The following is a 23,047-nucleotide window of genomic DNA, read 5'->3' as shown; positions in this document are numbered from 1 at the left end:
CGTTGGGGGGGGGTATTAAGGATTAAGATTACGTTTGAAAGTGCCACCTGAACCAGAACGGAGCTCAGCTGGTACTTTGCCCTCCCACCAGCGGCCCCCTGCTCCCCCTGCGGTCCCAGGGGCACCACGGTGCGTGACTTGAAGGGCCGTTAATTGTCTCCAAACACGGCTTTAATCACATTCCGGGGCCCCCCTGGTCCTCTGGGGCGTGACTAAGCCCCGCCCTCTCCCTTGGGGCTGCTGGCGCGTGCCATCATTAACACCGAGTCCCATATGCTGCAGCCGACTCTGGGGGAGTCCCACAGGGCTCCGTCCTGGGCCTTCTGCAGAATCGATGCATGCAGGGATTACACGCAGCGCTCTAATGAATAACTAAGTGGACTAGCAGCCGGAGAGGGGCTGCCCTCTCCCCTCCTCTCCCCCTCTTCCCCCCCTCCTCCCCTTTCATTAGTCTCCCTCCTCCCCCTAAACCAAAGGTACCGCCTTTGGCACACTTACGCCACGCTCCGCATATGGCCGTCATGCTCAGAGACAAATAAATAACCTTTCAACCTCCCTGGATGTCCCCTCCTCCTTCTGTTTAACTCCCTCTCTCATTCATTCTCTCTCTTTCAGCCGTACCCCCACCGGCATCCCAGCCGCTGCCTCCTATCCGCGGAGCTCCTGCCACACGTTTAATTCGGTCTTGCTGGCAGCTTTTTATTGTCTCGCTGCTCTGAAGTGAAGGGTGTGTGTGTGTGTGTGTGTGTGTGTGTGTGTGTGTGTGTGTGTGTGTGTGTGTGTGTAAAAGAGTGTGAGTGTGTGAAGGGGGTTGCGGAGGACTGAATGAGGAGTTGCCTTGGCAACGGAGCCACACTGCTCTGCCGCAGTGAAGAAAGGGAGGGAGAGGGAAAGAGACAGAGAGCAAAAAAGAGATGGAGACAGAGTGAGAGAGCAAGCATGGGCAAGAGATGTGGAGAGAAAGAATGAGTAAGAGAGGGTAAGAAAGAGAGAGAGAGATGGGAGTGAAAATGAGAATGGGAGATGGAAGAGTGTGTTTATGAATGTGTATACCAGCGTGTGCATGTGAGAAGCAGAAAGGGAGGGAGCGTGAGTGAGAATAGTGAGGAGACTCTGTCAGAACTCCTGCAGTGAGAGCTGGGACACTGACAAAGTCAAAAGAAGAACGGGAGGTATACGCGCATATGACGATAGTGGACGGAAGAGAGGTCGGTCTGATGGCAGCTGTGGAAAACACACACAAAAAAAACAGCAACCAAAAAAACAAGGCAAGACTTTCTTTGAAGACTACCTACATAGGGACCTCATAACATATACATAAGCATTGAATAACACAGTTACAAAGCAATAACTGAGTATTTACGAACACAGTCCACCGGTAACTGCAAGATGACATAAGATGTTTTATGAAGCAAATGATACTGTATTGACATAAGAACCCTTAAACTAAACTAAATTCATAACACGGTTACGAAGCCTCATTACCAAATAATGGAACTTACAGAGCAATAAGTTAAACACATCCTCTACAGAGAACACACTGCATATTTTCATTTGCAATGTTTGTTTGCTGAATTTAACATATTGAAGGGAGAAATATAAAAGGTGGCCTGTGCAAAAGTTATGGCACATTTTAATTTTGATGTTTTATTTTTTCCAATATTTTTAAACTTAGCAAATAAATAGAAATTGCACACTAAAAAATGCAGGAAAATGCCTTATTTAAGTGCATTTCTTGTAATGTGAAAAACTTATTTTCACTTTCAGAACATTGCATACGTATGTATGCTGTCTTAACAGAAATTGTGCATGAAAATAATATAACATAGCTGTATTAACATTTAATTTTGATATTCAAGACCATTTAAAAGCGAGTACTTTTGTACTTTTCTACTCACTTACAAATATAGATATGGAACTCCTACTTTTACTCAAGCAAGAGTATTTCTACTTCCACTAAAGTATAAGATTTTTCATACATATATTTCACTTAAGTTCAAAGGCATTAATATCTTTCACGGAACTTCAATGTTGTTTTTGACTCGACCTTGGCCTTCAGTTTAAGGCCCCTTACAACAATGCAATAAAACATTTTATGTCAACGTGATTTCTAAATGTTATTCATTGCTTATGCATGTGTAATGAGGTTCATATGTAGGCAGCCTTCAAAAAAAATAAATAAATAAAATAAAAAAACCTCTAATAGTACAATAGCTATTCGCTGTGAGCCTCAGTCTCTCTCTCTCGGCCTAAATGGAAGTGCATATTGAATTGAACGTCAGCCCGGCTTCTGCTGCCTATCAGTCTCTCCGCACAGTTCCGCAGGTGGAAGGAACGCAGGCTGCAGAGCAATAAAGGTCTTAATGGAGTATGAACGGAAGCCTCAGGGGAAATGAACACTGCAGTGCTTAACACACACAGCACACAGCACACCAGACATGGTCCTCAAGAGAACATGATGCTTGTTATGTGGAAAATCACAATTAACACCACAAGATATGCAAGAGTATGCAGCCAAGCCTACGTACAAAGCCTGCCAACACAAGGCCTGCCAGGTCACTTAAAGCCACTGTGGATGCAGCATGGACCGTTCTCACATAGTCTTAATAAGGTACTCAGTGTATCCATAAGACAGTGTATAGTGTTTCTTTTTGGAGCAAACTGATGCCCCTAGTTTGTAGCTAACAAGTGGAAGCTTATACCTAGGCTGGGCGATAAAACGATACTAATAATCATCACGATATAACTTTCCTCGATAGAAATACGAAATCTTAGATAAATGTTCGATATATTCGAGCATTCTCACACTTCCGAGTTCTAGTGACAGACCTGGTGGCGTTTTCTACTGCAAGGTAAGCCACACTACTCTGCTGTCGCCAGCGGAGGGCGCATTTCTGAGTTTTTCTACAGGATTAGAGAGGGAGGGGGCAACGAGTAAAATAAGTCGCCAAATATATTTTGGTGATGTTTGAAACCTGGGGTTAGACATTCCCTGTTTGAGTGGAGTGATTGGTGCTCTGTTCTCCTGTGACCAAGTATGAGCGACAAGATAAGTGGCATAACTGTACTGGCTTAGAGTGAACTCACTTCTATCCTAACAAGCTTTAGCAGCGTTAAATCACGTGTGCTCCTCACAACTACAGCACAGTTACAGCACTCAAACAGTCATATTTTAGTATTAGTGCATTCCTGAGCAACAAAACTGAAAGAAAGAAGTGGGTTCATCCAAGTTACAGCGCTGATTTATGCAAAAGTAAACTGAGGATGCTGTATGTCTGTGAGGCATTGGAGGGTGGGAGAACGTTAGCTTCCCAGGCTAGCTGTTTTTAGCAGCTGGCTAACTTGAAGCAGTGCTCTGTCACCCACACAGCCCATCGAATTGATGTTATTGTAGATCAAACAAGACAAAAAAAGCACTTTTTTAATGTTTAAATGTATCTATAAGGAAGACATTGTTTGTCTAGTGCAAGAAAATCACACTGCAGTTAAAGCTTTTACACAGCGAGCGTTGGATCTTCTTCTACCCCTCAAACTACTATGACAGAATAGAGAAACTCAAATGTCTGCTAGCTTGGGTTTGAATACTGTGATCTATCATTGACGTACCGAGCCAGCTAGTGTTTGCTGTTCATACTAAGCTGATGTTATTGAGAAACTAAGACCCCCATATCGCCCAGCCCTACTTATACTCTACCAATCAGCACTGAGCAAACTGTCATCACATACCTGCTTTTTCTCAAACTATCATACCTTTAATGTAAATAAATCTCAAACAGATTTGCTTATCATTATAATATAGAGTTGGAAACCACTTAAAATGGCCTACACAGTGCAGGGTGGTTATAGGCTTTCCTTTCTCTTCAGTTACTTTAGCCTCGGTACTCCAGTGCAAACTCAAAGATGCAAGCACAGGGCCTGTGTTGGCTAATGGTAAAGGTAAAACTGGGTAAATTGGATTTTTGGCTGAACTATTGCTTTAAATGTAATATTTCTGAATCAGTGAACTCTCCTCATTAAAAGGTTCTCATTTTAATTAACAGTTAATAACAGAGATCCTTCTAGATCCAGTGCGGTATCATGGTACTGCCCTTACAGTTAACCTTCCCCCAGTCACTCTTTGAAGTGATTTGGTTTTTAAGCCTGTTGAAGTGATGAGCTGCTGCAGGTTACTGACCTCTCAAACACAAAGCGTTCATCCTATTACGCTCATTAAATATAATCACCAGTTTTACAACGGACAACTGCGCCCACCGGCAAAGACTCAAAGTACCACCACGCTGCCGTTCAAGTGAAGAGTTAACACCATCACACATCCGAACACCTGGGTCATAAACCTGCCTGTGTTTTCATTTTATTTTCACTGAGTGGCCAATTAAACTGCATTTTGACTAGCACACAGAGCAGTGACCATCTGCTGGACTACTGACGCCTGTCCTTATGAAACAGTGTGGATGAAATTCTGCAACGAACAGATACGCCTCACTGACAACTGCTTTAATTTTGACTGATCTTGTTTTTCTACAGCATATTTTTGAGGCCTTTTTACTGACACTATATCTTTCAACATCTCTGCCAAAACTGCAGTCTTTGGGGTCAAATTGTCCTCCTGGAAAACGTTCAATTTGTGCTGTTTTGAAACAGAAATGCAATTAAAGTATTTTTTGTGAGCGTGTGTGTGTGTGTGTGTGTGTGTGGGAGTGTGTGTGTGAGAGAAAGAGAGAGTGTAAGCGAGACAGATAGAAAGAGATTAGAAGACAGAGGGAGGGAGAGCAAACAGGAGAGAGGGAGGTGGAGCAGGAGAGAGAGAAATTTGAAAAAGAGAGAAAGGAAAGATAGTGAGAGAAAAAAATAAAATACAGAAAGAGGGAAAGAGACAGAGGAAGGGAGAGAGGGATATGAGATTATGAGATAGAGAGAGAGAGAGCGAGAGAGAGAGAGAGAGAGAGAGAGAGAGAGAGAGAACGAGAGAGAGAGAACGAGCGAGAGAGAGAGAGAGGGTGAGAAAGTGAATATGAAAGAGAGAGAAATCCAAAAAGAGAGTGAGCGAAAGAAGGAATGAAAGAGACAAAGAGAGTATGAAAGAGAAAGAGAGAGAGAGAGAGAGAGAGAGACTATGAGGGTATGAAAGAGAGGATGAAAGTATAAAAGAGAGAGAGAGAGAGAGACAAAGAGAGAGTATGAGAGTATGAAAGAGAGAGGATGAAAGTATAAAAGAGAGAGAGAGAGAGAGAGAGAAAGAGGATGAGAATATGAAAGAGAGGTGATGAGAGAGAAATTAAAAAAAAGAGAATGAAATATAGAGAGAGAAATTTGAAAAAAGAGAAGGAAAAAAAAGAGAGAATGAGAGAGTGAGCAAGAGAGAGGGAGAGAGAGACATAGGGAGAGGACGAGAGAGAAACAAGTTTAAAAAAAGAGGAGGTTATGAAAGAGAGAGAAAAGAGAAAACACACAGGACAGAGAGACAGAGAGAAAAAGAGACAGAGTGAGAGTGAGAGAGAGAGAGAGAGAGAGAGAGAGAGAGAGAGAGAGAGAGAGAGAGAGAGAGACATGATTGGAGAAAGAGTGATGAAAAAAGAGAAAGAAGGAAATAGAGAGCCAGGCAGAAAGGAGGACACAGATAGAGGGGAAGTGGCTGCTCCTGCTCTGATTGGGTTTGGCTGTAGGAGCTCTTCAGGGGGCTTGGCTGTAGTAAAGCGTGCGGCTGGGCGTCAGGCTGCTGACAGCTGTCTGGAGACATAAGGGCTTTGTTTACCCAGTTGTGAATATGCAGAGCCACTACAGTGGGTGTACACAGGGATAAAGTGCTGATTGAATACATGCACAGACAACAGCAACAGAGAGAGCACAGCGCTGATCTGTATGCCCGTCAGGCCACCGAGGCAGACACACACTCACTCACTCACACACATACAAACTTCTGCTGAAGTTTTGTTGAACTAGGATTAAATATGAGCTTATGTGCTGTGATGGGACACAGCTCAGTTCACAGACGTACAACGGACTGCAAATGCCATGACTCAGACCAAGACTTCTGAGTGACGTATAAACTGAAACGAGGCATTGATGAAATCGTATCAATTCAAGCAGTGAGACTGATGATCAGCATCCTCAGCTTAAACAAGCGATAAGTCAAGTGAAAAGTTTTCCACTTACCACAAATGTAGCGCTGTCAACATGTCTGGAGTCGAAAAATATGCTTCTTTTTTGCACTAGAGTTAAAAGGCTAATGTAACAACACAGCTATGCCAACAAGTAATGGAAGTTTGCATTTACTAATTAGCATAGTGCACACCACAACACTTGTCTTAAACCATGTTAAACTGTTAAAGGGGAAAATCCACTGATTTTTGTAAATATGTACAAACCTTCAATCGTTGAGAATGTAAACAAAGGCATTCAGAGTGGTGTGATGTGAAATGATGCATGAGAACAAAGGCATTCAGAGTGGTGTGATGTGAAATGATGCACGAGAACAAAGCCATTCAGAGTGGTGTGATGTGAAATGATGCACTGCAGAGAAACTTACAGACTCCAATCTCTGGTCACGCTTTATTTGGAGTGGTCCTTCAAACATGATTAATAAACTCTTAACAGATTATCAGTAAAGCAGCTACAACATATCAGTGAAGTGTCAGTAGTGAAGTATCTGAATACACTGAACTAAATATTTTGTAGATGTTCTGTTGATACATTACTTACATTAAGTGGATGTATTGTTAATATGTTACTTCCATCACGCAAAACCTAACCTTACCCACCTTACCCAACACATAACCCTCACCCTGGCCCTAATCCTAACCCTAACCTCAATTTAAAACCTAACCCTAACCCTCATATGTTTTTGTCATGTTACTGAGAGTCCGTTGAGTGTTTGTTTCATCTAAAAAGAACCACTCAAAATAAAGTGTCACCCAATTCCTTTACAGTGGTTATAAGAATAAGAGGTTGTGATGTCTACAACACATTTTATTTACGAAGACGTGTCTTCTGAGTTTTATATGCAATGTTGATAATGGCAAAATAATGGAAAATCTAAAAAAATAGTTCTGTTTTTAGGGTTTATGTTGCCTCTCGTCCATGATAGTATTTTTAAAAAGCACACTTTAGGCCTTTGCTCAAAACTACTGTAATTAAGCAACTACTAAGCAATTCCTCAAGCCTCGGCCAGTTTGTTCGTACCCATTTGGTTTAATAACTTTTCATTTAGGGAGCTTTTAGATGCATTAAACAATTCAGATGTCTGGTTCCCATCACAACCACTGTGAACAATTCTGACTGAGTAAGTTTGTCTAGAAAGGAGTATTACACACCAAACCACTCTGAAGGACTCTTAATTAATTAATTATGAGGAAATTTTGAAAGGTTTGTGGAATTGCCCTTTAATGCTGGTAATTTTGAATAGATTTACTTATGTGATATGTTTGATATTATCTATGAATATATGCAAAAGTGCGTCACATATCTAAAACAGTGGTAGCAGTCATCATGACCTGTGAAACCCTTATATTTATCTAATAGTGGACAATGTGACAATATTTGTATCGTATTGTGATAAATTCTGCCATAACATAATCTTTTCTTAGAGTACAGTGAACATGATCAGTACTTAAAGAACACTGGCCAACTGCATGTTTCATTACAAAGAGATACTAATTAGTCCACTTCAATAGGATTTAGTGCAGTGCAGTATGTAAAATTCTGAATAAAAATAATTGCATTCATAGTTTTTGATAACATTTTTTAAATGTGCCACTGCTGGGCATTCTTTCTGCATTCTGTCTGGTCTAACTTATCAAACCTTAAAAAAAATCACGGAACACCACATTTTCACTCATTAGTATGTAAATATTGTTAGTTTCGAAATGTACAATGCACTACTCGGTCCATACAGCGCATAGGTGGGAACTATGCTCCAAAACCAGCCTGTTTAAAATCATTATTTCTGTGATGTCACAAGAACCAACTCATTTACACATACCAACCTATTCAGCCTACAGAAGTTCAGCTTCACCAATGCACATGAAAGTCCAAAGGAATGTTTCAGCTATTAGTGCTTTTTGAACAGGACACCACACAGGGCAGCCAATGAGAACACAGCGCATGTACTCTTAAAAGTACAGCACCAAAAACAGCCCATTTAATTCTAAGGGTTAAAGACAGGTTGGAAAATGGTCATGTAGAAATGAATTAAGACCATTTTTGACACATAAAACCACAGAGAAAAAAATGTAGGATATGGGCCCTTTATAGAATCACTTATTCTGCCAACATCAACTTGAAGAACTAAGAGCTTTTTCAAACAGGGGGCGAATAAAAAGAGTCCATCAGGAAGAGGCGTGAGGTAAGGTCAGCATGGAGAGAGATGAGATTGAGTAAGAGAGTGAGGCCTCTTAAGGACTTGCCTTCAGATAGAAAAGCTTTCAATTATTGACACGCTCAAAACGGCAGAATGCACAAGAGCACCTTAAAATACAGGGCTAAAAAAAGACGCTGTGGTGAACATACAGTATGTCAGGCCCAGGAGTTCAGAACTGACCCATATTAGTGTTCAACCCACAGATGCACTGATAGGGATGCTCTGATATGTAGTTTTTTCATGTTTTCTGTTAACCCCTTTTTGAATGATAATGATTCTAATAAACAATCATTTTACTTTTAGCTTTTTAGAATAATTTCACACTGTAACCTACTGTCTACATGGAGTGCAGTGAGTGTAAAACTCTAAAGATGTTTTATTGCTAAGGCTGTTTCATATTCTTCACACTATGTACTACAGATCACTGAACTGATACGTTTGATATTGCAAGTCTTTAGTGCACCTTCCCCTCATTGTACCTCAGCTGAATCATTTTTGCAAGTCTTATTTCTGTTGTCCTGCTGAAACTGTGAAAATGCTTCACTTTATTGCATCAAAGTGTGACTATACATGTGCCAGTGCATCCAAAATGGAATGATAAGTTATTGATTGTAATTATCAGCTTTAATTCCAATATCAGACCAATAATAATAACTACATTTATTTAACTTGTCTGTACATAATATATCCCCTGGTTCATCAGGCGGCCTCTAAAGCAATTGTGTCCTCTGTAGATCTCTATATATCGGCAGCTTGAGAAGCACTATTGACGATTAGCTGTTGCATGTTCAGTGGCCCATACCGGCTGTCCAGCTGCAGACTGTGGAGGCTAATGTGAGGTTTAACACGGACAGACTCAGTGAGGAGTGAAGAGTAGACAGCGGCGTGTTAAATAGCAGGGAGGAGTGAGCACTACAGGGAGAGTGAATGGGGCGGTCATCCTGAACTCATCCCCAGGGAGCGGAGCCGTGTCTGGGCAGCTGAGCGTGTCCTTCCCTCTGAGGGCTTTAATTCTGAATGGTTCCATCTGCAGCAACAGGGCACTTGCATACAGAGCTGCACAACAGTGCCATCTACTGGCAGAGGCAGGAAGGCATAATGCTGGACACTGAATTGACTGAAGAAATGAAGCTCCAGCAAAGAACCAAATCTGAGTTTTGGCTCTTGAGTTTTAAAGGCTGTCCAACAATGTGCTCAGGAGTTGTTTAAAGTTGTTTAAACTTTGTCTGTTCCTGTATTTTGTGATCTTTACTTTAATCTGGCCTGAAATTTTGAACTGAATCCAAAAAAACGCAGTAGAAAGTTGTGTCTGATGCTGACTGCAGCACAATAAAATTCTCTCTGAACCTGACTGTAGCATTCTGTCTGAACTCGACTGCAACCCAACAAAATTTTCTGTCTGAACCCGACTGCAGCCTGATATAATTCTCTCTTAATCTGACCGCAACCCGACAAATTTTTCTGTCTAATTCTGACTGAAATCCAACAAAATTTTGTCAAACCTTAGTGTAACCCAGTGAAATTCTGTCTGACCTTAACTGTATCCTGATAAAATTCTGTCTGAACCCGACCGTAGCCTGAAAAAAATTCTGTCCGAACCTGACCGCAACCCGACAAAATTGTCTGTACCTGACCGCAATCTGAAAAACTCTGTGTGAACTTGATCGTAACCACACAAAACTCTGTCTATACCCGCCCGTAACCCAACAAAATTCTGTCTGAACCTGACCGCAAGCCAACAAAATTCTGTCTAAACCCGACCGTAACCCAACAAAATTCTGTCTGAACCTGACCGCAAGCCGACAAAATTCTGTCTAACCCGACCGTAACCCAACAAAATTCTGTCTGTACCTGACCACAACCCAACAAAACTCTGAACCCAACTGCAACCCGACAAAACTCTGTCTGAACCTGACCGCAACCCAACAAAATTCTGTCTGAACCTGACTGTAACCTGACAAAACTCTGTCTGAACCTGACCGCAACCCAACAAAACTCTGTCTGAATCTGACTGTAACCTGACAAAATTCTGTCCGAACCCGACTACAACCTGACAAAATTCTGTCCGAACCCGACTGTACCCTGACAAAATTCTGTTGAACCCGACGAAATTCGGTTTGAATCTGACTGTAACCTGACAAAATTCTGTCTGAACCTGACAAAATTCTGTCTGAACTCGACTGTAACCTGACAAAATTCTGTCTGAACCTGACAAAATTCTGTCTGAACCCGACAATATTCTGTCTGAACCCAACGGTAACCAGACAAAATTCTGTGTGAACCTGACAAAATTCTGTCTGAATCCGACAAAATTCTGTCTGAACCCGACAGTAACCAGACAAAATTCTGTGTGAACCCGACAAAATTCTGTCTGAACCTGACTAAATTCTGTCTGAACCTGACTAAATTCTGTCTGAACTTGACTAAATTCTGTCTGAACTTGACTGCATCCGATTGATGGTTTTGACCAATCAGGGCTGGGTTGCCCCTAAAGCATCTTATTGCAAAGATTACTCTTGAATGGTAGAGACAGCATCACACTGAACACTCTCTCTAACAGTTAAGATGATCTGAACAGTAAGGAAACTGGGAAACTGGGCCTTAATCATTATCCCGGCCCATTTCAGCAAACGTTGACATAAAGGGCTCTGATTATTCCACTGAAGGCCTGGCAGACACACTGCTGCCATTCCTAAATATGTGTATAAAGGACTCAATCCATCCACTGCCTATAGACCAAACAGCTACTAATTCTGCCTTTATTTATTTCATCTATGTAGGTGTGCTTGTGTGCACATGCATGTGTGCGCCCACCTGAGTGCACCAGCTCCTGCTCCATCACACCACAGCCCAGCACCTCCAGCCAGTCGCCCTGGAAACGCACCTCCATTTCGAAGGAGGGATGTGTGAAAGGGAAGTAACACTCCACCCAGCGGATCTCTAGCTCTAAAAAACAAAAAAAAAAGAAAGCAGAAAGACAGATGGATATGGAGTTAAGACCAGCTATAAGGACAGAAAGAGAAACCAATGCTTTGTTCACATTACAGGGATGACACATTTTTTTTGTTTTAATGTTGTGTGAACAAAATATTTCCTGCTCAGATTTGAGCTGTCTGTCTAAACAAAGACAAAGGCTTGTAATCTGAACATTGCCCAAAAGTGTGGCCACCAAGGTGCTGCTACCTTCTCCAAAAAGGTGCCTGATGAGGCGAGTAAGCGTCTGTTTGAGGTTGAACTCCACCAGCTTCACAGCCTCCAGGGTATGTGTCTCCTGCTTCTGCGGTGTGCGGTGACCAGCGTGCTCAAAGAGAGACAAGTCCTCTCCGTTCTCCACTTGGGCAAACAGCTGTCAGAGCAGTAAGAGAGGTAAGAGAGGAGTAAGAGAGGAAAGAGGTAGGTCTTCAAATAACCTCACGTTTTCAAATCAAGTACACTGTCATTATGTCCCAAATCACCTAAAATACTGAATAATGTCTCACTAACTAAAACAAGCTTTGAATATAATCACATAGTAGCAGTGAACATGTGAGAATTGTTCCCCTTGTGCGGAGCATTCTCTGTATTCATGAACATTTGTAGGTCCATATTAAATCTACAAAAAGCTTCGCACACTTCACTCGTACACATTAACCCCTTAAAATTTTAGGCTTATTAATCACCCGCACTTTATCTCCAGAAGTATCCAGACACCACTTCTAATTAGTGATTCTAATTAAATACACTTTAAGGTGCATCCACTGCTGACACATGCATTCACTTTTATAATCTCCATAGAAAAGCACTGCTAACAGACTGGCGTTCTCTGGAGTGGTGTCCCATCCAGCACCTTTGTGATGAGCTGGACTGGCACTTGTGTTTCTTGGTGCACTGTAATTATTCCCTCTATTTCAGTGCTGCTTTTAACATGTAGGAAAATGGGAGGATGAGATAATAAGCATAGATTTTTCAATAGGCACTTGACCTCATCTAGCTTAGCTTCAGTGAGATAATAGGCTAGTTAAGCATATCTTGCAAGGCAAACCATTTCTTGAGAAATCGGAGCTAAAAGTATGTACATTTTGTGAATAACTACTGTGTCTAGCTTAATCTTTTTTTGTGCAGCCCTCGCAATCTACCAGAGGAAAGGAACAGAATTCATTTACTGAGATGACTTTGTTTACAACAGTGGCTTGATGTGAAATGGTTGATTGAAGAGAACTTTTCTTTACAGAAAGATTTCTTTACAGTGGTGGTGATAGGAAACAGGAGTCTTGATAAAAACAACATAAACAAAGCCATTTTATTGAATATTCAAAATGGTCAGTGAACTTACATTATATACATTATATATATATAAATTTTCCAGGACTATTTTGCCTTATAACGCCCTATGTGTACATCTCCGCCATTAATGGATTTGATAAAATATGTTTTAGGCCAAATCCTGATCCCAAAACTATCATAAAACAATGTCTCAGACATCAGGCAGTGTAGTCTAAACCATTTCATGCAGAGAGGCATTAAACTCTTCAGACATCTGGTTCCTATCACCACCACTATGAACAATTCTAAGTTTGTAAGTTTCTCTAGAACGGAGCATTTCACATCAAACCACTCTCGGTGACTTTGTTTACATCTTAACCATTTAATTATGCAAAAAAGTCAGCAGAATACCCCTTGAAGTATCTTAAGGCATTAACTGCTCTGGCTTATCACCAGCTTGTTAGCTATTTTTTAGGGTTAGAAAGGGGAGATGACACCAAATCACAATTAATCTGGGCAAGTTCTGCTTCTGAAGTCTATATATACAGATGTATGCAAAAGTTTGGGCACTTCTGGTCAAATAACATTTTGTTGATTTTCTAAGGGAAACTAAGTACACATCCCCTACGGAGAATTTTTCACATATAAACATAAAGTGAGGCCTGTGCAAAAGCTAATGCACTTCAAATGTTTTATTTTTTCCTGTATGTTAAACTCAGCAAATAAATAGAAACTGTGCACCGAATTTAGCAGAGAAATGCCATATGAAAGTTTGTTCTCTGTAGAGGATCAACGAAGTATGAAGTCAACAAAATATCTAATTAGACCAGGTGTGTTCAAACTTCTTGGTACGACTGTATAAATACAATGACTCGATCCTTCACCCCTCCGAGGACCCATCTAACAAACCTCACTTGCACTAATACAGTAATGGAAGAGGTCTTAAGATGCCACTGGGAATTCCCCTAAGGGGAAATATAGAGTACAAGATGAAGGCATTTTAAAAATAGTAGTGAAATGGTCTGTGACCCAGTGAAGTACTGGAAAATAGAGGCCATGTCCCAACCTCGTGATTGGAGAAAAGTCGGACTCCCTCCATCTGGTGAAACACGGGGTAGTGGCTGGAGTCAATTTCATCTCTCCTGTACACATCTCCAGCTAAGAGGAAGCAGTCAAGGCCAGCACGCACCAGCTCCTTCTGGTGGGCGGAGGTGTGGGCGCGCAGCATGTGAGTGCGGTTCAGGTAGTAGTTATCACCCTTCTTCCGACTGGGGTGGTCAGCAGGAATGAGCAAGCTGTCAAAGTTCTGCTCCACTGTGACTACAGGGCTGAGGTTATCATGCACTGAGAAGAGCGGGGTGCCTGAACGGCTAATGTACGAGCGGTAAAAATGGTCTTTGATGCGTTCTTTAATGAGCCACAGCGGGTGGTGGGCCTGGTTGTGAAGCTCACGGCCCACCTTGGACAGGATTTTGGCCGTTACATTGGTCATATCATCTCGGGGGTAGACATGGCCAAGAACTTCCACTGAGTGGTCATTAATTCGAGGCTGAGGTGAGGGGCTGCGAGTGGATTGCCTGCTGCACAGGTGGAGTTTCTGAGTTACTATAAACCCATTGGATGCAAGATAGGTGACTGGCCAGTTACAGGTGATGGGTTTTAATAGGTGCAGAGATCTGTGCAGGGTTCTACAGTACGAGCCCATAGCTGGATCATGAACCTGTAAGAGAAAATGGCAGAAAAAGAATAAAGGGTTTATTCAGAGCTGTCAATCAAAAGAAAAAAAAACGTTTAAAAAATTTTTTAATCCAGACGAAATGGATATAATAGCAAACTGAACAAAATGGATGGTACTTTTGTAAGGTAACTTCTTTTGGTGGCCATGGCCCAAAAATCACCTTTAATAACTTTCTGGGTTATTCTCAATAGAGGGCCAACAATCAAGGACAACAGGACAATTAAGGCTCCAGCAATTCGTTGACAAAGTCAATTAGATTAGCTGACAATGTCAATTATGTAAACAAAAGCTAATGTATTGTTTACTTAAAGGGACCATTTCATAGAAAATTTAATTGCTAAAAGAAAAGAAAATTAAAAGAGAAAAATTAATAATAATTGTTTTTGTGAAGTCACAATAGCCATCATATATAAACACATATTTCAGCCTACAACAGTCTAGTCCTGCCCAGTCATGCTATAGGGAGCATTGTGGTCTAAACTGCTTTCTGAACGAGGCACATTACAGGACAGACAATCAGAACAGAGGTTACTTTTATATATCACCACTGTCACAACAAAACCTTGTATTTTTATTTTGTCATTTTTTTATTTTTTGCATAATTAAAAAAAAAATCCAGTTGCCCCTCACATCATTTTAAAACTTTAAAATAAACAGACCAATAGAAGTGGTCAAAATCCTCTTAAAAAAATCTTATTACATTAACTTCCACTGAAAGTTAAGAATGTTTTTTCCCATTTCCTAAAGGCTGCTGTGCCATCCCACAGCGACAATACATCAGTCTTACAGATACAATAACAAAAACAGCCTGTGTAATTCTAAAGGATAAAGACAGGTTGGAAAAAGTCATGTAAAAATCAATTGCAAATGTTTTTGGTAAATAAACCCACACAGATGTGCACAAGTTGACCTCAGGGAAAAAAATACAAGACAAACAAAGATAGATTCTATACTGCTCTATAAAAGTTCAGATTATACACAGACAGTGTTATTCTGACAGGTTGCAGCACACAACAAGAATTGCTGGGGGCAATTTGGCTCCTATTGTTATGTTGCACTGACAGAGCTTTGAAAGATGTTGGCAGCAACAGGTCAGAACAGAAGGTGTAATGGTCAAATTAGTCTACTAAATTGGATAACAATCAAGAGGTTGATCAATCATAGAGGTAGCTGTTAGTTTGAGTCACAGTTAGACGAGCAAAATTAATGAAAAGAACTAGAAGACCTAGATGTCACCCCGGCCACAATATCAAACAAGTTTAACTAGAGCTGGAGCTTCAGAAGTGGCTGACTCATCAAACAGCCAATTTCTGAGGTGTACAGGAGCCATTGGCGCACTAACAGGCACACAGCAGGCAAGTAATTCTGCAGTCCCAGAGTGGAGAAATGGAGAAACAGATGCTGAAGAGTAAGAGACAGAGTTGTCTTTTACAAAGGGGGGAAAATTACTTGATAAACAGAAATCTAACCTAATAGACTTCATAGACAGGTGAAGGGTAGCATATAGAGGTGGACAAGAAGAGTTTTATCAAAGCTGTAAAGCAGTCATCCATGTTACTCATCCATTTCTGCTTCCAGTCGGCCTCATTTTTGCTCCATTTCTCCAGTTTTCAGCCACTCTATTCTTTGATTCTCATATACTCTTAAAAATACGGGCAGGTATTAAACTCTGGACCTCGAACACCAACTTTCAGTCTTGGATTTTATCATCAGTGGTGGTTAATTTTTCTCATAGAACAGAGTTTCTCAACTCCAGTTGTACGAACTCACAACTCTGCACAGTTTCAAGTGTTCCCTGCCCTGACATAACTAACCCACCTAATGTAGGATTCAGCTATGACACTAAGTAGCCAATTCAGTTATATTAACAGTTCAATTCACTACTAGTGGTAACAAAATCCAGGTCCTGAAACTGGACTCAAAGTCTAGAGTTTACTACCTCTGCTAATATGGCATCACTTCAGAGAAACTTTTTAGAGCCTGTATTTTAAAGAGTGTATAAGAACCGAAGGACAGAGTGACTGAAAACTGGAGAAATTGAGAGAAAATGAGACCACCTGGAAACAGAAATGGATGAGTGATATGAATGACTGCACTACAGCTTTTATGAACCTTATCCTGTCCTCACTGCCATATGCTACCCTTCACATGGGTGTTAAGTCTAATAGGTTAGATTTCTGTTTAAATGTGTAATTTCCTCCCTATTGTACACCTCTGCCATATATGAACCACTTCAGGTTCCTTAAAAATGTAAATCACTTGTGTCAGACTCCAGTCCTCATAGGCCACAGCTCTGTAGACTTCAGCCTCATGAAATGCACCTGATTCAACTCGCCAGCTAACTGGCAAGAGCTTTGTATATTGAATTCAGTACATGCTAAAATGCTAATCCCCGAAGAGCTGCGTTCCTGATGTAAAGGTTGTATACCAGTGGTCTTCTGCCCCTCCCTTAGAGACCTTTCCTGCAGAAAGTTAGTGAGTTCTAACCTGCATTTGATAAACTGCTTTGCTACCTTACCTAACTGGCTGGTGTAGTATAGTGGGCATTACTGCTGCCCTTCACATGGCAGACAGGGGTTCGATTCCTCTCAAGGGCATGCGCACCACGCTATACCAATAAGAGACCTTGGGCAAAACTTGGTGCTTTCACCTCCCTCTGTAACATGATTAAACTGTAAGTCACTCTGGATAAGAGCATGTGTAAATGTAACACTGCTGCATCTGATCTAGCCCATCAAGAGCGTCTGAAGAAGCTAATGTGCTAGGGCAGGTATGACAGATTTGGTTGGAACTAGACTCTGCAGGAAGGTAGATCTCCAGGAACAGAGCTGGTGACCACTATTCTATACCACTGTTCATCCCACAACCATTTAGGAACCTTTTATTTTTCGGAAGTGTTCAGTACAGGTACTCTGTTAGCTTCCTCTTCTGATCTATTAGACTATTTCCACTGCTCTCCCTTTAGTCACAGGCTCTCGCTCTCTCTCGCTCTCTCTCTCTCTCGCAGTTTACAAAGCTGTGGGTTCTGCTCGGGCAGCAGAGGCACTCGGGACAGCAGGGCAGAGCAGGGCCACATTTATCCCATACTAACAGTTCCTCTCTCCTAGCCTCGCACAAATATTTGCCTTTGCCCAGCAATATTTTATGAGCCTGAAAGACTGTAAGATAGGACGGACTCACTTCTTCGCAGTCCTTCTCTCTTGGGCATGCAGCACGAAATCGGAGTGACGTACAACACAAACAGATGCACAGACACAGAGTGACAGAAGAGAGTGATGTGAAAAGTTTGCGACACAAAGGGGAAAGAGTGTTGCATTGCAGTGGCATTGCAGCACAGTGGCTTATGGCTGGGTTCCTGCGAGTGCTGCTCCACTTCACGCTCTTGTTTTACAGTTGCACCCCTGCTGCCGTGCTGCAAATCAAGCGAAATGGGCTGAGCTGACCTGCTCTGTTTTATGCAAAGAGCATAAAAAGTCAGGGAAGATGCCTGCGCTCACACTTTTTAAGGAATGCTCTAAACTATACACACACACAGAGGGAAATCTGTGTGCCCTCGTTCACACGCGCACACGCTCTGCTGGGTTTATGAGCGAGTGGTGATAGTTCATCTTCTCCTCTCTCGCTGTAATATGTGGAGAATACACTGCTTCATCCATGTCCGTATATCAAGTCACAGCTCAGCACACCCACCAGCCACGGCCTGCCAGGAAACGGCGTAAATCCACAGGCCTGCTGCACCGGCATACGTTCAACGTGCTGGAACGTGTCTGTATGTTTTTGTGAAGAGACATATTTGAAAAAATAAACTGTGTGCACCATGGGGCGCACGCTGAAAACCACACTCGGCTTCTCCTTAACAACATTAAGAGTAATTGGCAATTACTTTCCAGCTATGCCACTTAGAACCTGTTCAAACCTGCACTGTAAAGAATATCTGTAATTTCTTCAATAATGTACTAATAAAAATGTTTTATACAGCATCATGTGTTGAATTCTGGGAGAACACTTACAGTACAGGTAGAGAAAAGGTAGTGTACATTCACAGCGAGTTCAATACTAATGACTATTTTTTTTTACCTCGCACTTAAGAAAAGATGGTTCAAGGGTTCTTTAGTAAAGAAGATGGTTCTACGTAGAACCATGAACACTCAAAGAACGCTTCACATGATTAAAGGGTTCAGATTGATGAAGAATGTGTTTTATATAGTTCTATCTAGCGCCTTTTTGAAAAGCGTCCTATGCAGCACCAAAAAAGGATTCGGCTATTGTTACAAGCTTGACATCAACAGAAGAACCCTCTTTGGTGGTTCCATATGGCACCATCTTCAGGACATTCTCCACCAATCTGAAAAACACTTTCATGCAAATCTTAATCATGCAAAAGGTTCTTTGAGTATCCATGGTTCTATATAGAACCATTTTGTTCACTAAAGAACCCTTGATGTTTTTTAGTGTGTGTGTATGTTTTAGCAAATACACAGTATTTATAAAGCCTCACAGTACTACTAGAAAAGCCTGTTAGCTTTTGAAAGAATAGCTGATTGTGTTTGAGAAACTGCAATGGAACAATTTATTTTTTACACTTTTAAAAGTATTTTACATTCAATTTAATGACAGAATCTTCTTAACTCTTTTATTTCCTGATATTTGGGTGCATATATTTCTTATATTCAGTTGATTACAGTAATACATAATATACTTTCATCAATGTGCAGTCTTGTAGAAATACAGTGTAGTACAGCATTTATAAACAATGTCATTACTGCAAACAAATATAGCATTAGTGCTGTACACAACTTAAGTAAGTACCTGGCAACTCTGCTGCCATTAAGTTACTGTAAATTTACAGAGTGTTTTTTTTAAGCGTGGCATTAACACCCAAATGATCACAAGCGGACAGTAGGACATACAGCTGTTAACACCTACAATTTCCCATTTCTGGAATGCATCTCTGGTGACCACTTTATCTGACTATGTCAGTTTCTCGCCGAATTTGCCATCAGACAAAAGTTGTGCAGTAAGTCAACAACCTGAATTCATTTTTATTTACTGATCTATTTTTTGCACTTGAACCCATAAGATCCTAGTTACCTCACTGATGTATGGGCAGTTGCAAGCGGTTAGACTGCATGGACTGCTAAAACAACTCATAAACAAAGATGAGACAAAGGTGAGAAGATAAAGAGACAAGCTACGTAGCTCTTTTCGTCTCCACTGTAATAATGCTCTGGACTGAGGCGGCTGTTTGGTGTTGGCGGGAACGCATTGGGACACTTCAGGGTTCACACTACAAATTGTTATGTGGTCACCTTCGAAGGTGATTTGAATGATCAGATCATGATGTTTTTCCGAGATGCACTGGACTCTGTTCACACCTGTATTTAGTGCTGTCCACTTATTGGGACAGCAGCTTTTAAAATCACTTGCCCTGACATTCAGCCACAGGGGGCTTTTGGCCATGAATGACATGCTTGATGTTGCCTTCATCTGCTTTTACACGCGAACACTCCCTCTCCGTGGGAATAACAGTCTAATCCAGTTGTGCATGGCGTAAAATCTAGCCAATCACGTTTCACTGGAAGTTGTTTGTAGCGCGAGGTATGATTCAAAATGTTTTTGGAGCAAAAGTGTCCAACAAAGCTAGAGGAAAGAAAAAACTGTTTCCTGCTGGGTAGATTTTGACATGGTTTACAGTTTGTAAGCCTTAAGAAGGCAAACAAAACAGCACCGTTCTTTGTCAACACTCCCATTATAGTAAACAGAGTGTTATGATAAATCCCTCTGTGATACTCCATGTGAATGATAAAGACTGCTTACTCATCAGTAGCAAAGATAAACAGGTATGTGAACCAGCATGAACCAGTGAGAGGTTTCTAATAAGAAGCTAATAAAACTGAAAATTTGAAGTTATAATATTTGGGGGATTTGTTTAAATTTTGATTATATAAAAAGAAAAAAAAAGATGACAACTTCAGCTGCATCTCCAGAATGCTAAGCTAACTAAACGATATATTACTGTCAGAAGTGTTGCTAAAGTTACAGTGATGGGTGTCAACATCATGCCTCATAATCTAAATGTTGCTGTTAATTGCTGTGGAGAGGCAATAAAACGCTGAGTAAACAACTATCGTCGAAACACCAATATACACCGATCAGGCATAACATTATGACCACCTCCTTGTTTCTACACTCATTGTCCATTTTATCAGCTCCACTTACTATATAGGTGCACTTTGTAGCTCTACAGTTACAGACTGTAGTCCATCTGTTTCTCTGCATACTTTGTTAGCCCCCTTTTACCCTGTTCTTCAGTGGTCAGGACCCCCATGGACCCTCACAGAGCAGGTACTATTTGGGTGGTGGATCATTCTCAGCACTGCAGTAACACTGATGTGGTGGTGTGTTAGTGTGTGTTGTGCTGGTCTGAGTGGATCAGACACAGCAGTGCTGCTGGAGTTTTTAAACACCTCAGTGTCACTGCTGGACTGAGAGTAGTCCACCAACCAAAAGGTAGGAGTGTCTAATAGAGTGGACAGTGAGTGGACACACTGTTTAAAAACTCCACTGATCCACTCAGACCAGCACAACACACACTAACACGCCACCACCACATCAGTGTTACTGCAGTGCTAGATAATTTATCGGTGCTTCCATCCCCCCCCTCCCCAAGGTGTTGGTTCAGCCTGGAATCCCCCACTATTTTTTTTTTAATTTAACTTAACCACTGGTCTCTACTGTGTGCGTAAGGCCCATGTGTGTGCACGGTTCAATGCCCTGACCAAGGTTGTCTCTGAGAGCAAGTGACAGCACTGTGCATGACCTGATAAAGAGAGAAGACAGTGAGAGCAACAAGAGTGAGAGAAAGACGAGCAGATAAAGGAAAGGAAGAGACAGACAGGGCCAAAGGGAGAAAGAGCAAGGTGGGGGACAGAATGAACACCCCGATTCTGCCTGGTCTGCATCGTTCATGTGTGATGGCTCTGGGAGATCCACTCTCCTCCGTGAGGATTCCAGGATGCAATCAGAGTGGGCACCCGAGAGGAGCTTATTAGAAAGAGCTTAATGCCATTTGGCAAGGTTAGCTCATCCTGTACCCATCCATCATTAACTATTTATTGATGCCACTGCATCTTCATTTCACTGCAGTGCAGTTTTAAATTACTTTGTGGCTCATTTAAGATGGCACAGTGTTCCCTAAAATGAGCTTAAGGACAAACAAGGTTACTTCCATGCTGTAGTTTCTATGTCTACCTGTTGCCACAGTTTGAAGCTGTTTCAGCATCAGCTGGTACTGATCATGTCCTGGCTTTTGTGACAGGCCGTGAGCTGGGTGCAGAGTAGCCAGGGGGCATCTGGACAGGTCAGTATTGATCGCATGCTGATGGCAGCTGTAAGGGCTGAAAGGCTTGAGCTCCAGGCAGTGATTCGCTCCACCATCCCTACATCACTGCAACTCATCCCTTGTAGCTGATCAGCCAAGACGTGGTGGCCAAAGTTTGGCTGCATAGCTAACAAGCCATGCAGGTTTATAGCCAGCAGTTAGCATGAATCACCACACACTTTGCAAAAACATTGCTTATGTGTTTTTGACAGTTATCTATACTTATCTAAAAGAAAGTTGCATAGCTAAAAACAGTAGTTGCAGCGTTCACATTTCCTGAGACAAATTACAGGCAAATTTCCAAATGTCAGTAAAGGAAAAAACGCGAATTAATCAGGTATTTCCATTAACAGTGGCTATGCACAAATCCCTGAAGATAACATTACATGCCTGTGACTTCTGGAACAAAAAGAAAAGATCTGAACCTTTATTAGCTCTCAGTAGAGCAGTTCTGACAGCCCTCTGTCAGCTGGCTGTAGCCCTTACAGTTCAGAGTCACCAGGCAGAGCAGGCAGTGGCCCATTTAATGAGGGTTGAAGTCACTGTCCCATTTCACCATCGCACCAAACTCCTGGGAACACCATGGCAGCAAACAGCTCTGATAGGTTGTAGTGCCAAACACGTGACTGTTGTTGCCACTATGTCATCGCTTACTCCAGTAATCTATTCTGATCACAGATTTTTGCCTTTCATCTTTATTGATAAACCAAGCCTTCCAGATCATCCAAGCAATTCCCATCTGGGAATTTTGGTGCACATTTTCAAAGCCTTTCCCCCCAAAAAAACATTGGTAGGTTTAAAGAAGAAAAAAAAAATTACATGACTTCTTTTTAGAGCAAAGCTCATGCAGTCTACCAGCAAAAGAGTCACTCTTAAATGTAGCCTTTCTTCTCTTGACATCTATGTGGGTTTTTTTTCCCCCACAAAGTCTTAAAAGATGTATGAAATGGCAATTTTATCCAAAGTGGAAAAGGAGCTTGTTTTAAGGCACTGCTTTAGTGTAGTGTAGGCAGAAGAGCCTATTAGTGTCGCTACCTTAGGCCAAAGAACGAAACACGTATGCCCATTTTGTAGGGCTCTGAAATGCGTGGGCCAAAAGAATGACTTGATTTAGCTCATTTGTCTCTGCCTTTGTGGTGTCCATTAATCCTACATGAAACTGTGTGGTTTAGTGAATCCAGCTTTCTTCAAGAGAGCTTTAAAATGTTGAACGCGCCTCCTAGCAACCCCATCTCTGATTCCTAAGAGACGGAATCTACAGCATCACTGAACTGCCATCAGTCAACAAGCATCGTTAATTACCTGAGGCAAATGCTTCTGCTAATAGGAA

The 23,047-nt window shown here is 41.6% G+C and overlaps 1 protein-coding gene across 2 annotated transcripts in view; it reads right to left on the bottom strand.

The window, feature by feature from the left end:
- The window catches only part of fars2 (phenylalanyl-tRNA synthetase 2, mitochondrial), a 177,371-nt gene that overhangs the window by 106,571 nt on the left and 47,753 nt on the right, over positions 1-23,047 (bottom strand). For both annotated transcript variants that reach the window (XM_036582599.1, XM_036582607.1), the window contains exons 2-4: positions 13,665-14,318; positions 11,540-11,702; positions 11,171-11,302 (exon numbers count right to left, since the gene is read on the bottom strand). In XM_036582599.1, coding sequence (XP_036438492.1) covers positions 11,171-11,302; positions 11,540-11,702; positions 13,665-14,303 — 934 coding nt within the window. In that variant the 5' untranslated portion in view covers positions 14,304-14,318. The remainder of the gene's footprint in view (positions 1-11,170; positions 11,303-11,539; positions 11,703-13,664; positions 14,319-23,047) is intronic.

The sequence above is a fragment of the Colossoma macropomum genome, unplaced genomic scaffold (genome assembly GCF_904425465.1).
Source record: "Colossoma macropomum unplaced genomic scaffold, Colossoma_macropomum, whole genome shotgun sequence".
Taxonomy (NCBI): domain Eukaryota; kingdom Metazoa; phylum Chordata; class Actinopteri; order Characiformes; family Serrasalmidae; genus Colossoma; species Colossoma macropomum.
This window is presented reverse-complemented; position numbering and strand designations above follow the sequence as displayed.